Raw genomic sequence first — 14901 nt, forward strand, 5'->3', positions numbered from 1 at the left:
ACCTCTGTAGACCATCTTTGGACTCTGTGTCCACAGAAACAGTTTGAAATGAAATTTTCAGGTCAGCAACTCTTTAATCTAGAAAAGGTGACACGTAACACCTATGCCAACTCATATAAATACACCCATACGCACACACATACGTGTAGTCTTAGCAATGACAGGATGGGGAGTGTAATATCACCTTTGGGAAATTAGCTGATGGCAGCAGTTTGACTGCACCTCAGCCTTACCCGAAAGGATCGACTTACGGAGAAGCCAACCAAATATCAATAAGGGTGATTTAGCTGTGCACTGCTCAAGGATAAAGAGCTTATGCATGAAACCTCTGGAAATACGCTTGAGCTTGGCGTGTAAAATGCTGTCGCTTCAAGCAAATCCCCTGATTAAATCCTCCGAACACATTTAGTTGGCTGTATGAGGGGAAGCCCGGTGTTGGCTGTGAGGAGGAGGACAGAAAGAAGAATGGGAGATACAGAGGAAAAATGGGAGCAGGAAAAGAATAGTATGTGAAAACCTACAGCATAATGCATTATATACCACACATGATGCTCTTTGATGTGTGTTAATTGCCCCCCTCTGGGATTTATGGCCTTCTGTGTGTTACAAGAATGACATTGTCACAGATGTTGCAACATTTGTAAATTAAAGGCAGTGCAGTGTTATATTTCTGGAATTTGATCCAATTGCTCAATAGTATCATTCAGAATTTTTGGCAGTGGCTCCGTTGGTGTTGACCTATCAGTGATGAACAGGTTTAATTTTATGTGGAATTACTGGGGAGTGTGAAAGAAAGAGGAAGTGGGAAGAAATGAGAATCTAGCAACCCAACTTGGATGTTGCACTTCACCTCCTCAGCCAACGAGACCAGGAAAGCCCTCTCATTGAAATATGATTAAGATTTACAGCTCCTATGAAGAGAACAGGACAATTTGCCTTATTTGGATCATTAATTTTTATTACATTTCCTGGAAATGTCTGCATTTAGTGTTTTATTGCAATTTTGAAATGTAATGGTTGCTCTTCAGGGATGTACACACAGGAAATTAAATGCTCTAATAACAAAAACTTGCATTAGTCCATTGTTGACAAAATCCGGGCTCATACATAAATGTCTTTTGCTTAATCTTACCATCTCAGGCCATTTTTCCATCATCTCCCATCTTCCATCAACTGAATGTCATTCAGAATGCATGTATATGCTCTGACAGTATATAGAAGCAATACAACCGAACAAAAGCACAGCAACAGCCCCGAGCTGTTTACCATCGACTAATAAGCCTCCGCATCTCATTAATAGAGGCTGACTCATGTCGTTTTGAATGTAAGCCTTGAAATAGGGTCACACAGCCCGAGAAAAGAAAGGACAAGAAACTAAGGTAACAGTAAGAGTCACTTGAACTCGTCTTGCAGAATGCAACATTTGGCTGTTCATAAGAATATATGCAAATAAGAATTAGCGCTTCATGCATGATTTATGAGCCTTAAGTGCAAAAAATGACTTTTTTTTAAAGACAATTGTGTGAGATTTTTAATAGGTTTTTTTTCCAGCCTGCATTAAAAACCATCAAGGAGAAACATAAGGTTCTTTTAACTCAGACTAAGCCTAGACCAAAGTGAATTCCTCCTTAACCAAGAGACAGAAGCAGGTCTTCACCTTGTCAGGTCACTAGAGCATTAACATTTTTAGCAAGTCTGCACAGGATAAACCTCTTTTCCTAAGCTCTTTGTGCTCACCTGCATTTCTTTTCTCTCTCTCTTTTTTTACTCAGCAAATCAGTGTGATAACATCAAACATAACCTTTTAAAAAAGAGTGAGACATCACTTAAGAGAGGTAATTAGCTCTTTGAAGTAGTGACAGCTTTCCATTTGGGAAATAGGGCAGCGCTTTCATCTGTGATTAGCTGTTCTTAAGTCCATCCTCAGGTAGCAGAAGAGGATGGTAAGCACAGGCTTGCTCAACCTTGAAACGTAACAGGCACTTGGGTTGTGGTCTTTTGGGACCCCTCCCGCAGGCGTGTAAGTCTAAAATATGCTGAAGGTCTGCAGGGGGAGGGGAAATCTGCTGTGGCAGCGAGAAGGTGAGGCAAGAAGCTGAGAAAGAGGAGCAGGGCAGATCAACAGAGAGCAGAGGAAGGTGCAGAGTGGATGTGATGGCTGTCAACTGCAGTCAAATTTGTCATAACTATCAAATCAATGTGCAGCTTTGGCTTAGATGCATGAAGCCAGCCTTACTGGCTTACCTCAGCACTGCACCAGAGAGGGACTGTCACTGGATATTACCATGTGGACTGCTGAGCCTATTCGCCCATGTGACAGTAAACAGGGACAACGATACATCCCGTCTTACTCCCACTTTCCCGCTCTGGGGACACAAGCATCCCCCTACTTCCTGAAATGTGCCTATGTGCAATTTTGGTGTTTGCATTAAATATGAATAACCTTAGTAATAAATGGAAGCTCTCAGGGATTGTATCTTGAGCCAAAAATAAATAAATAAATACAATGTTTGTGGCACAAAGCTCTTAATGCTCTCCCTGCACTTTTTTCTAATAGTTTAGTCATAAAAAGATCATTTGGGAATAATTTAATTCCAAATAATAGATTTCTGGTAATAACTTGGCTTTGGATGCTTTTCTTGTTCACTCTTTTTGCCACGTGGAAATGTAACTGGAGGCTTGATCTGTTGCTACACTATTAGATAAAAATGTTGCAAACTTACAGTTTGAAATTATAAGTACAGTATATGTTAGAGAATGACAATGTGAATGGTATTATATCCCAGTTAATCACAATTCTTTTATATGCAGAGCAGCAGCTTAGGTAATAGTTTCCTCCACTTCATCTTCTAAGGAATACTGCCCGGATGAGTGGCTGGGACTGGATCTAGTTTTCAGGTTGATCGAGCCGTATAGTTTGGCCGAACGCTTGGAATAAGCGATGACCTTTCTTCTATACATCTCTCCCTTCCACATGGAGATCATCAGCAGCGTGGAGAGCACCACGCCGCCCAGCGTGAGCAAGCAGAGTCCCGCAATGACGCAGCGATCCAGGTGGGCACCTATCCGGGCGCTTTCCATCTCCAGCTTCTCCATCTCTCTCGCCGACACGCTATCGCGGTCCACCACCACATCCCTGGGCACAGCGTAGGAGATGATCACCAACGAGATCCCGGTAACCAGGAACGTGACTGCACTGATAAAGCCGTAGTCTATAGAATTCCCGGAGCCCTCCCCGAAGGAGAGATCATCCTCGGACATAAAAGAAAGCTCGGGGAGAGTCTCAGAGCAGGGCTCGCCGTTGCGCACGGCTCTGTGAGTACTTTTGCAACTAGACTCCGGGCTGGCCAGTCGCAGGTTGACATTCTCGTCGATATAGGTGAAAGATGTCTCTAATTCCTCGTCGCAACAAACTCGAATTTTTTCCTCACCGAGGTGACCAAGTTTAATCTCCGCGCCCGCCTTGCGCTGCGCTGTCCTTGGTGTTGAAAGACACCGGCCATGGCAGCTGCGGACCGGGTTACAGGCGCCCTCCCCCGGGATCGCTCCTCCTGTTGATCCACTCGACTTGCGGGCATGCAGCTTGGCCGAAACGCGGTCAAGGGCGTCGGAAATGTCGGGCTGTTTTCCTCCCTCCTTTGCGGGAAGCAGCTCTGGGGAAGCCATTCGTGTTTCACCACCCGCTGGTTCACTCTGAGCCTTCCTCCCACGATGTTTTCACTCCACAGCATCCCTAATAAGAACACACACCACGACTAAGTTTAACGGTGCTTATAAATGAGATTCCTGTCATTGTAGATAACATTCTTCTTTTTCTCACATTTCATAATTCACGAATGCGCTAAAACTTGTGCGTAAAATGAAGAATACACATATAGTTAAAATAGAGTAATGCTGACGAAAAAAACACTTTAAAGTTGATGAGATGGTTTAAGAATGGACCTTAAAAGGCGCTTATATGCCAGTGATTAGCCAAATGACTCTTAATCCAATTAGGTAAGCAAAACGTACAAATCGAGATTAAGCTATCTATTTTAATTCTGTTTTAAAATATACAGTGCTTGATCAATAAACACCTTTGTGAAACTGAGCTATAACTAATCCCTGCAAGCAGAGAGATTCATAACCACTATCAGCCCGAGTGCATATACTTCCAGTAAAAAAGCATCAGTAGCTTTAAATAAAAGCACCACTAAGATATACCCTAATCGTCCTGCACACTTAATTTGGATTCAGCGTAAGCTATGAGATGCTCCTCTGCATAAGGGTTGGACCAGCGATGCATATTTTTTCTAATCCCTGACTAAAAAAACACACACAAAAAAACCCCTCAATCCTCCTCAAGCTGCATTAATAAACAGAAATAAACTCACCGCGTTACTTAAGCATCCCTTCCGACTTCTCTCCGTCACAGCGGATGATACCACACAACGGAGGCAGACAAAAAAAGCCTTATCGGTAGATATGCTTTGAATATATTCTGAGCTTGCTCAGTGCTTTGGCAGACCGGCTGCACTGAGGGGAGCTCTCCCCTTAGTCCCTCCCACACACACACACAGCCTGCGACGCCCACGATGTGGCGCTGAAAGGAGCGCTGCTATCTGTGAGTCGATTGCGATCGCTGTCCGTCAACAGAAACCAAGACTTGAAGGGCCGAGGGGAATCCTTATGAATGGCACCGAAATGCCAGTTAATAGTTGTAAAGCTCCAGCGCACTATACTGGGAAATATCGTAAATAATGTATAAGCTCAGATTCCTAAGGTCTCATGAAGCCAATGTTAACCCCCCACAGAGACAATTACAGAGATGCTATTGCAGTAGAGATAAGGGAATTAAATTAGTTTACAGTGGGGACTCCTCGGCTTACTAGGATAGGTCTGGGCACTGGGTCAGTACTCTTGTTGTTGTTCTGCTGAGGGGAGCTGCTGTCTTTGGAAATAGCCTTTGCTGTGATGTGTGTATAACTGTTCTGCAAAAAAAGGCTGGGAGGGTCAGACTTTTCAAAGTGTTTTGTAACAATGATTGATGTCATTCACGTCACCTGTCAGTGCTTTTAATGTTGTGGGTGACCACTAATGATTAATATAAAAACAAAAGTTTTTTCTGTTTGCTTTGCTTTGGCAATAAGGCTTTAGTGATATTTCAGCTGCTGTTCTGTCTGCTAATCATCTTTGCTTTCCAGCAGTGATGCATCCTTTTGCCAGGACATCTCTTTTTAAACCACACATTTCATGTGTTGACTTTTTTAAACTAGTGGCAGATGAAATGTGGGATGGAAAGAGGGGGAATAAGTCCCACATAAGGTGGGGCACCTGGTCACTCTAGTTCCCATATAGCCTACTCTACAGGAAAAATACAGTACAGCATTTTAATATTTCTGTAGCCACACAACTGAAGATCATAGACAAACATAGAGTAATCTCTTCTGTATGTCAATTAATGGCATCATCATGCCAGAAAAAGCTATCCAGCTGTGTTTTGTATATCCATCTGTTCTTTTGAGCTCTCTCAGAAGATTACTGGTCACTATTTCAAAGCGCTCCTAATCCATGTTTAATCTAGACATATAATAGGTCCTCTGATCTGTGACCCTATGTAAATGTTTTGAAAGGTTTATGTCATTCATTCTACATCTTCCATGTACTCGTCTGGGTACCATACTCAAGGATTCATATTAATCAAATGACTCTTTGAGAGTGTCACTTTGTAAACTAAATGCTAAGTACAAACTACCAGCAACCGTTTAAGTGCCTAATCCTATTTTAAAAAATATATTAATTTGCTGACTGCTCCACCTTATTTGGTGCAAGCAGACAGCAGCTATAAATATAGGTGCCACATTTTCCTTGAGTCCTGGTGGCTGGGTGAATAGCTTTGGCTCATTTCCCAACAAGACTTCCATTTAACAGATGAGTAAGGAGAGAGGGACAGGAGTGGGAGGGGGGGGGGGGAAGAAAGAATGGCAGGGAGAGGCAAAGATTTACTTTACCCTTTTTGTTCCAGAAATTAGTTGTCAGACGGATGTGAAGCACAAATCCTCCCAGGTCACTGACTGATAGATCATAATGGTTTATCATAATGGTAGTCAGAGCCAGTCCTGTGCAGAGAATCAGAGGCAGCAAACTGAAATCTGTAACAACAGCCAACATGAGATGCTATCTGTCTGCAACAGTGCACCACTTTTCCTGCTGGCAAGGACATCAGGCCTGCAAGAGGAGGGGCAGCAGGGGATTCAGTGCTCCTAAAGGGTGCATATCCATATATCCTTGTAGCCTCTTCTACCAAAGGCACAGACCCGCACACAAGAGTAAAGACTATGAAAGATGGATGTTCTTTTCCTTTAGTCAGTAGTGGATGTCATGGTTGGGATAGAGGGGGCAGCAAGAGGGACAAGAAGAGCTAGACACATGTGGGTGTGTGAATTATGAAATGAATTCATGAATGAGAAAATAACTGAGTTCACCTTACTTGCAGCTGCTCCGGGAGCTCCTGGAGTTATTTAGTGTCCAGGAGCAGCAGACTGCAAAGCAACATAGTCAACAAAATCGCATGAGATGTGAAATAAGCTGCTACCAGGAAAAATGCCCAGAGGGTCTTTGTACCTTCTTGCAGGTTTAATCTAACAACGTTCTGCATAATGAAGTTAAAACAGACTAAAAAACAAACACGTTCCTAAAGAGAAATCATTTATTGCTGTATAACGATATAGGCTGTAGTGCAGCTTTTGTAGTTTACGCTCCAACACAGTACATGTCATCAGGAGTTGTCCAGGGCTGAGCTCGGGCATACTCTTCAAGAAATGTTCAGCCAAATGACATTCCTAATAATAATTAAATGATTAGATTCAATCAGTCTAATACACTCATCTTTACACACCACTTGATTCAATTCAATTAGATATTATTTATACAGCTCCAAATCACAACAACAACCACAAGGCGTTTTATACTGTAAGGTTATTACCATGCAATAATACAGAGAAAACAGAGAAAACCCCAGCAATCAGATGACCCCCTATGAGCAAGAACTTGGTGACAATGGAAAGGAAAAACTCTTAAAAAACTGTTGAAAGTAAGAAACGTCTGGCAGAACCAGGCTCAGTGACGGGCAGCCATCTGCTGTGACCGGTTGGGGGTGAGGAGAAGAAGACAAGATAAAAGACACTGTGTAGAAGAGAGACAGAAAATTATATTAACTAATGATTAAATGCAGAGTGGTACATAAACACACAGGGAGTGGAAAAGGTGAGTGAAGAAGAAATAGTGCATCATAGGAAGCCCCCAGCAGTCTAAACCTATTGCAGCGTAACTAAGGGAGGGTTCAGGGTTACCTGATCCAGCCCTAACAATAAAACAAAGTTTTAAGCCTAATCTTAAAAACAGACAGGGTGCCCCTCTCCTAAATCCAAACATGGAGCTGGTTCCACAGAAGAGGTGCCTGAGCCGAAGGCTCTGCCTCTCATTTTACTTCTAAATATCCTAGGAACCACAAGCCTGCAGACCGACAAAGAAGTGCTCTATTTGGGTGATATGGTACAATGAGGTCTTTAAGAAAAGATGAAGTCTGATTATTTAGGATCTTGTATGAGAGAGCTGTGAGCAAGGCCCACCACTTCAGCTGCTTTTTAATGCATATATCTTCTCAGCCAATCACGTGACAGTAAATCAGCGCATTTAGACGCTCAGACAAGATGACTTGTTGAAGTTCAAAGTAAACATCAGAATAGGAAAGAAAGCTGCCAGATGGACTGGACTGAGTATTTCAAAAACTGTTGATCTACTGGGAATTTCCCAGTACAAAACACAACATTTCAAACCTTGAAGCAGACAAGTCATAGCAGCAGAAGAACATATTGAACACAAATGGGATGACAGTGGACTGGTCTGATGTGCCTTGATTTCTGGTGATGGTAGGGTCAGAATTTGGTGTAAAGAGCACGAAAGTATGGAAACATCTTGCCTTGTATCAACAGTTTAGATTGCTGTTGGTGGTGTAATGTTGTGGGAAATATTTTCTTGGCACATTTTGGGTCTCTTGGTGCCATCTAAGCATTGTTTAAATGCCAGAGCTTACCTGAGTTTTGTTACTGACCATGTTCATCTCTCTGTGATCACAGTGTGCCCATGTTCTGATTTCCAGCATTGCTTTGACTAAGGTGTACCGATAATATAGTCTCCATTAAGTGCATATAAAATATGTGAAACAAAGCAATTTGCTAGCATTAGCTTGCTAGCTTTAGCATGCTTTAAAAAAAAGTAGGCTTTCTCACAAATAATGGTGGAAAGAAGATTGCCTTATAAATTACTTTTGCAGGCTGAAAATTTTTCCTGCTTTGTTTGACTTTAAATATTTTCCATAAATGTTGTGGCTGATGTTGTCTTGGAACAGTGACAGTCACAGTCGTATAAAGAAATTGTTAAAACTATAAAATGTTTAGAGATGGTTCTGATTATGGAAATATAATGTCAAGACTAACAAACTGGGTATTTTAGTTCTATCCATCTGGACAAAAACATATTATTAATTTGATGCAGCCTCATTAAATTATTTCCACTGAACTGCTCGAGTGTTACCGTGGGGCACAGCAGTTTGGCTCAACATGCAATCATTTGTGATGGGGAAGCGTTCAGCTGTTTGACAAATGTTTTACCTTTTCTGAGTAAAGTTCATTTTTATTTGTTAGCTTTATTGTATGATGGTAGTACTTCCTTACTCTTAACTGTAAGAAATAATATGAGTGCTGTATGTTGACCAGCAGTTGAGTATTTTTTGTTTTTGGTATTACTACATAATACTAAAAAAGAAAGAAAAAGCACAGTAAAGATGTAGAAACTGTGAACAGAGGAGAAGTTAGTGCAGTTTATGGAGGTGAAATCACAGGAGTTTGTTCCCAGAGTTCAAAACAGATTCAATGGTCGGAATCACAAGAACTGGAAAACCAAAATGCTCAGCTCTCTGCTGGGATTTGAGCACTCCTTAATTCATGGTTTATCTTTTGTTTTACTTTTTCTGCACATGATATCCAATGGAAAGTTCAATACCACCAGGAATTTATTCTACCAGCAGAGGGGTAACTTGGGCTAGGGCTGTCCCTGGTTAAGCATGAGTAGATTCATTCTTAATAGTCATTAGGTTGAATCTCAGACTACTTCTTTTTCATCATCATCTTGGTCATGAAACTTTTGCCAGTGAATTTGTCAATTACTTTTGAGCTTCTGAAAATCTGAGCTAATATAATACTTTTGTTAAACCCTTTGAATTAAAGCTGAAAGTCTGCACTTCAATCACATCCTAATTGTTTCGTTTAAAATCATCTCTGATGATGCACAGAGGCAAAATAATCAAAACAAAACCAAAAAAATAAATGTGTCTCTGTCCAAATACCTTACACTTAGCACTTAGTTCCTCCTACGCCGGGCGGCGCATCGGGCAGCTAGTGATCTCCATCGATGTCGGTCAGCAGCGACTGCTTCAGCTTCGTCCCAGGCAATGTCGACAGTTCTCAGATCGTCCATGAATGTTTGACGCCATGTGGTCTTTGGTTTTTGTCCAAATACCTATGGACCTAAATCTAGAAGAGAGGAAACTTCTCCCACTAGCTCTAGCCTTTCTGCATATGTATTTGAAGGTGTTTCTCTTTCAGACTGCAAAATTTGAGTGGGAGATTGTTTAAGTACACCTTTGAACTGTAAGATCTGTGACAGGCTATTTACTGCTATTTGTGCCATTCTTAATGCTGAAAAAACTTGTTTTGTGACCAACATAGTTGTGATTTCTGTCACTTGTGGTGTTCATTTAATTTGAAATGTCAGATGGAGTTGTTAGCAGAACGACTGTTGGTGCAGGTGGACTTCTCACAGCTGTGAGCGCAGCACCAAATCTTTGGCCCAATCCTACTGCTCTTCACTGAGTCCTCACCCTGAACAAATTCTGGTAAGCTATGCTACTATTTCTTATCTAACAAAACAGAGGTTAACTTGGGGAGTCGAGGATAGTTGCCCAACACAAGATCCTTTTACAGTGATCAGAGTGATCTCCAGTGTTTTTTTTAAAAACATTTATCTAAGTGTAAAGTTTCTATAGAGACAGCGGCCCATAATGAAAACTGCAGAGAGCACGAGAGCCTGTCTGTGTTTCGCTCAGCAGTACACACACAGAGCTCTGTAACATTACAAAATTGACTAATTTGCATCATTTTTAATCAACTTTTCTCCCATATTCAAAATATTCCAAATATTATGTATAATATAATTCACCGGAGAAGTATGTCTGATTTAGTTATTCCTGCTTTAAGCTATTGTACTCTGATAAGGGCTTGTGTTTCATGATAGCTCCTGTAGTGTGTCTGATGTGAGATTTAGGGTTGTCTGTAGTTACAAAGTTTTCTGTTTAAGTGTTGATGTTGTTCATTGTTTTGGTTACCAGTGAATACTGGTAATAAAAAAAAACCCAACTCGGTTTAGACAGCAAGTCAGCATGAGGCATCATGGTTACATGTGTGATCAAGCACTTGTCACACTGCTTCTCAGTCTGATGGGTAATTGAAGTATAAGCTGAAGAAAGATCTGGAGATATGGATTATTAAGATAGAATATAAGTCCTGAATTTCTTAAGCTCAATACACTTTCTTTAACTGCATGAGGATTTGCCAGTAAATTAGCAAGGACAGCAACACACTTCCACTGCCTGCAGTGAAAACTTTGTTCCTGTAAGTGCAGAGAAAGGCACTGAAGTCTCTGTTCTCATATCAGCAAGGCCTGGAGGACTGGAGGGCTGCTCCAGCCTCAAGCAAAGACAGTTTTCCTGGAAACCTAGAGGGACTTGCAGGTGTCTGCTCTCAGAGTCAAGTGGCCCCCTCTATCCCACATCCTGTGGAAGACATGTTTTCCCCTCTCATGGGGGATCTGCTAGAGCTGAGAGCCTTTAAGCTCATCTTTCATACAGCCATGCTTTATAAAATCCCAGGGGGTAATGAGTAGAGCAACATAAAACAGATTTGGCATAGATGAAATTACCCTTTTGAAATTGGTTGGCTGATTTATAACTGTTGAATGAAACTTCTGAAAAATGTTAAAGAAAGCAGAACTTTCGTATAAATGTATGACCTACACTTAAAGTAAAACTCCAGTATTTATTGTATTTAACTCAAAGTCGTCTTTAAATTACAGTGTCCTCTCTCAGCCATGTAAAAATGCAGATCACGTGATCCTAAACAACATCTTTCGTTTTCTAATCTCTTGTCCTTAGAATCAGAAACTAACATGTTCTTTGCAGTACAAGTATATTTACAGCCTAAAGCTATCCGGCAACTAAGATCTTACAAACGTCCTACAATTCGATCTTTAAGTTTATTAGAATCTTGCACTATTTAATAATCAGACAAGCTGGTCACACCGCTGAATTGGGCCCCTAAACTCCGGCTCCTAGAGTCAAAAATCACTAATGTATTCTGTCATATTGAACATATTCTGCAGGCACACCTCCGCTGACCTGTTTAATGCAGTTCTTGTTCAGACCATAGCTCTTGGAGATGACGAGTCGCTCCATTATCTGAGCTACCCGACATCTGATGTGGTTGACACACTCGTCCTGCAGGCAGGCGTTGATACTGTGACACTTGGTCAGCACTCTCATCATGTGCAGGGCTGGTTGAACTGATCCCTCCCGGCTGTGGCTTCAAAATTGTAGTCAGGCTGGTCATCAGTAGCTGTAATCTGTAAAGCCACAATATTCAACATGCTTTACTGTATTATGATTTCTACTTTTTGGTATGTGTCTGTCACTGAATGTTCACTGACTGTTCGTGGAGACAGTTTGAACTGTAAGAGCGATACAGCTCAGTGAGCCGTTGCTCATAAAAACCATATTTACATACAAGGAATATGGATGTTTATCTGCACTTATTTGTGAACTTTTTCCCCTCATCGATTGTATATTATTTTATATTCTTTTGTAGATTCATCGCCCCATGAATGCATGAGAACAATAAAGATCAAAGAGCAAATACTGAGGTGGGGAATATTACGGTATATGAATCACACAATATGGTTCTGCAGCAGACAATCTTCTGCAAATTGCACCATTATTTAGCACTCACAGAAAAGGATGTCTTTAATCATCTGCACCTGACGTCACTAGTGGGAGAGTATTTCACTCAACTGGTAATTGCTGCAGGTGGACGTCTCACAGCGTTGAGCAAAGTGCTAAGACAATGAATCCAACCTGTAGCTTATCACTGAGTCATCTCACCGTAGGATCACACATATGTCTGGGCTTCTACTGTTATATTAATGTTACAGAAGTTGAGTTGATGCATCTGATAGAGGGGAAGACTAGTTTCCCAATGCAAGACATATTCAAGTAATCCACGTATCACATGCAGTAAGTTACATTTTTGCAGTATGCTGAGCAGGTTTTCAGTTATTTAATCACATTTTTGCATAAAGATTGACCATCATAGAAACTGCAGCTTAATGTGACTCACACAGAACTGAAGTGTCTTCCATTCATGCATGAATGCAGCAATACTGTTGTGTCAGTGAATGAGTGAAAGTAAGTAGACCTACTGAGGCATGTTTGCTGTCCACAGCCGGATGGGTCTTGGGTTTTTCCTTTGACTTTGATAAATACCTGCAGCATCAAAAATCAGTGTGGCATGCACGTTTATCCACATGTTTGCCTTGTTATTGGCTCTCAGTTCCAAAGTCTGCATCTCTGATGGCATGGGGGTGCATCAGTGTGTATGGAACTGGCAGCTTGTACATATAGAAAGGTATCTACAGGTTTTAAAGCAACACGTTCTCATCCAGATTACAGCTTTTTCAGAGAAGGCCTTGCACATTTCAGCAAGACTGCTAACATGGCTTAGTAGTGGATGACTCGGGTGCTGAGCTGACCTGGCTGCAGGCGACACCTTTCATCAGTTGGAAACATTTGATAAATCATGAAAAATGCAAAATATGACAAATAGGAGTGTTGGCAAATGAGAATCTGATATCAAGGAAAGACTGGGACAAGATATCTCTCCCAAAATTCCAGCAGCTGGTGTCCTCATTTCCCAGATGTTTAGGGTCTGTTGTTTAAAAATGAAGGGACGCTGCATAGTGGTAAACATGGCCAAGTGGGTCCAGGCGATGTGGGAAAGCAACAAAAAGTGTCCAGGTCAGAAAAAGGAGACAGGGATGCAAAAGGGTTAAATTAAAGAGTTTTATTAAAGTTTCTATTAATAACTCAGCTAAAAGAGACGGGCAAGCCGCTATCACCATTTGAAGAAACAAACAAAGACTCAGGCATCGGTCAGTAAACTGAAAAGTAAGTTAAAAAAAAGTTTAGTCAAGAAACACTCATCTCCACAGAGCAGGAGTAAACAATCACCGAACACAGCTCACTAGCTGCAACCACCAACATGACTCTCTGGCACCAGAGCTCACCTTTCTCTGGCCTTAAATACCTTTAACTGCTGATGTGAGTCAGCTGTACAAAAGAAAAAGGTGGCACCTAAGGCAGGAGAGACGGTAGGACACGCCCACACAGGCAACTTCAGGAGGAGGCCCTGCTGGGGCCGTAACACCAAGTCTATTAAAAAAAAAAAAAGTTTAACCATTTGATATGCTTTCTATGTTTGCATGGACAAATAATGAGTTTATGAGATTTGCAAATCATAGCATTAATTTTTTCATTTTATATAATGTCCCCCCCCCCCCCCCCTTTTTTTTTTTTTTTTTTTTGGATCTGCGCTTGTAGGTTTTAAAGGTGCTGGAATAACAACCTTGAAAGATTCACAATACATTTTCTGAAACAGTGGACAGAAATACAATTCACCCATGACAGAGGAAAGACATAAGTTTGAAAAAATGTTCATACTTTTTGTTTTCTTTCTTGTATTTCAACCCCATTCAGTAAATCACTGGTTTCATTGTCCATGTACATTTAGTAACCAGTTTAGGAAGAGCTCTTTCAAGCCATGTCCACACATTTCAAATATAAATGGCAGGAAAATCTTCGCAGTTATTGTGGGTGATTTTAGGAGCTGCCTCACAGCTTGAAAATAACAAGTACAGTCAAGTTGTAGGTCAAACTAAGCCATGAGTACCATATGCTTCCTGCAGCTAGAGGTCATGCTAAGGTCTCTTATGATGAAGTGTGCCACACGGCAGGGAACAGTAGATTATTAATAAGCAGGTGTACACAGGAGTTTGTTTGGGAAATCTGGCACGCAAACCCTCGAGCAGCTCTTAAAAGGCCTTCCAGAGAGGAGAGTGCTGGCAGACAGCGGGTTGACGAGGGAATTAAGTGGAAGGCCGACTGGGTTAGTTGGGATTTTTTTTTTTTTTCATTTTGAATACTCGATGTAGTGGTGGCAGCAGACACTGTTATGAATTATTTAGCACTTTAGACCTTAAAGTAAATTTGCAGTGACTTTCTTAAATGATGCGGTGTGTCTGGTTTCAAGACAGACACTGTGGGATAATGGAAGGATAATAATGGCTTTCCTACTGGCTTGTATGTGTTTGTGTGTGTGTGTAGGCAAAGATTTATACTACATGCAAAGATTAGCCTTCATACACACACACACACACACACACACACACACACACACACACACACACACACACACACACACACACACACAAACAGCCTTTGTAATTAAGAAAGGCAACTCAGATAATTCATTAAATCCACCATTTCATCGACCCCTCTTCTCTTTATCGTCTCTTTATCATAATTAATGCGATGTTATCCCTTCACGCCACAGCTGCTTTTGCATTATAAAGCTCTCAGTGCTCTTGATGATAATGGTCTCTCCTGTCTTCTGCCTCTGTGTCTCCATCTGCGACACTGATTATCTCTCACAGCTATTATGCTGTGGCCTAATTAAAACACAACAAACCACATGTTTT

General features: G+C 41.3%; 1 protein-coding gene across 1 annotated transcript; it reads right to left on the reverse strand.

Annotated features, from left to right (window-relative positions):
* Nucleotides 1-1548: 1548 nt before the first annotated feature.
* On the reverse strand, nucleotides 1549-5007 carry LOC120721983 (transmembrane protein 74). The gene is made up of 2 exons (XM_040012671.1): nucleotides 4374-5007; nucleotides 1549-3733 (listed from the first exon to the last, which is right to left on the reverse strand). Exon 2 carries the CDS (start codon nucleotides 3664-3666, stop codon nucleotides 2821-2823), a length of 846 nt encoding a protein of 281 aa, XP_039868605.1. The 5' UTR covers nucleotides 3667-3733; nucleotides 4374-5007; the 3' UTR covers nucleotides 1549-2820.
* Between the last annotated feature and the right edge of the window lie 9894 nt (nucleotides 5008-14901).

The sequence above is a fragment of the Simochromis diagramma genome, unplaced genomic scaffold (genome assembly GCF_900408965.1).
Source record: "Simochromis diagramma unplaced genomic scaffold, fSimDia1.1 OVJJ01000618.1, whole genome shotgun sequence".
Lineage (NCBI taxonomy): Eukaryota > Metazoa > Chordata > Actinopteri > Cichliformes > Cichlidae > Simochromis > Simochromis diagramma.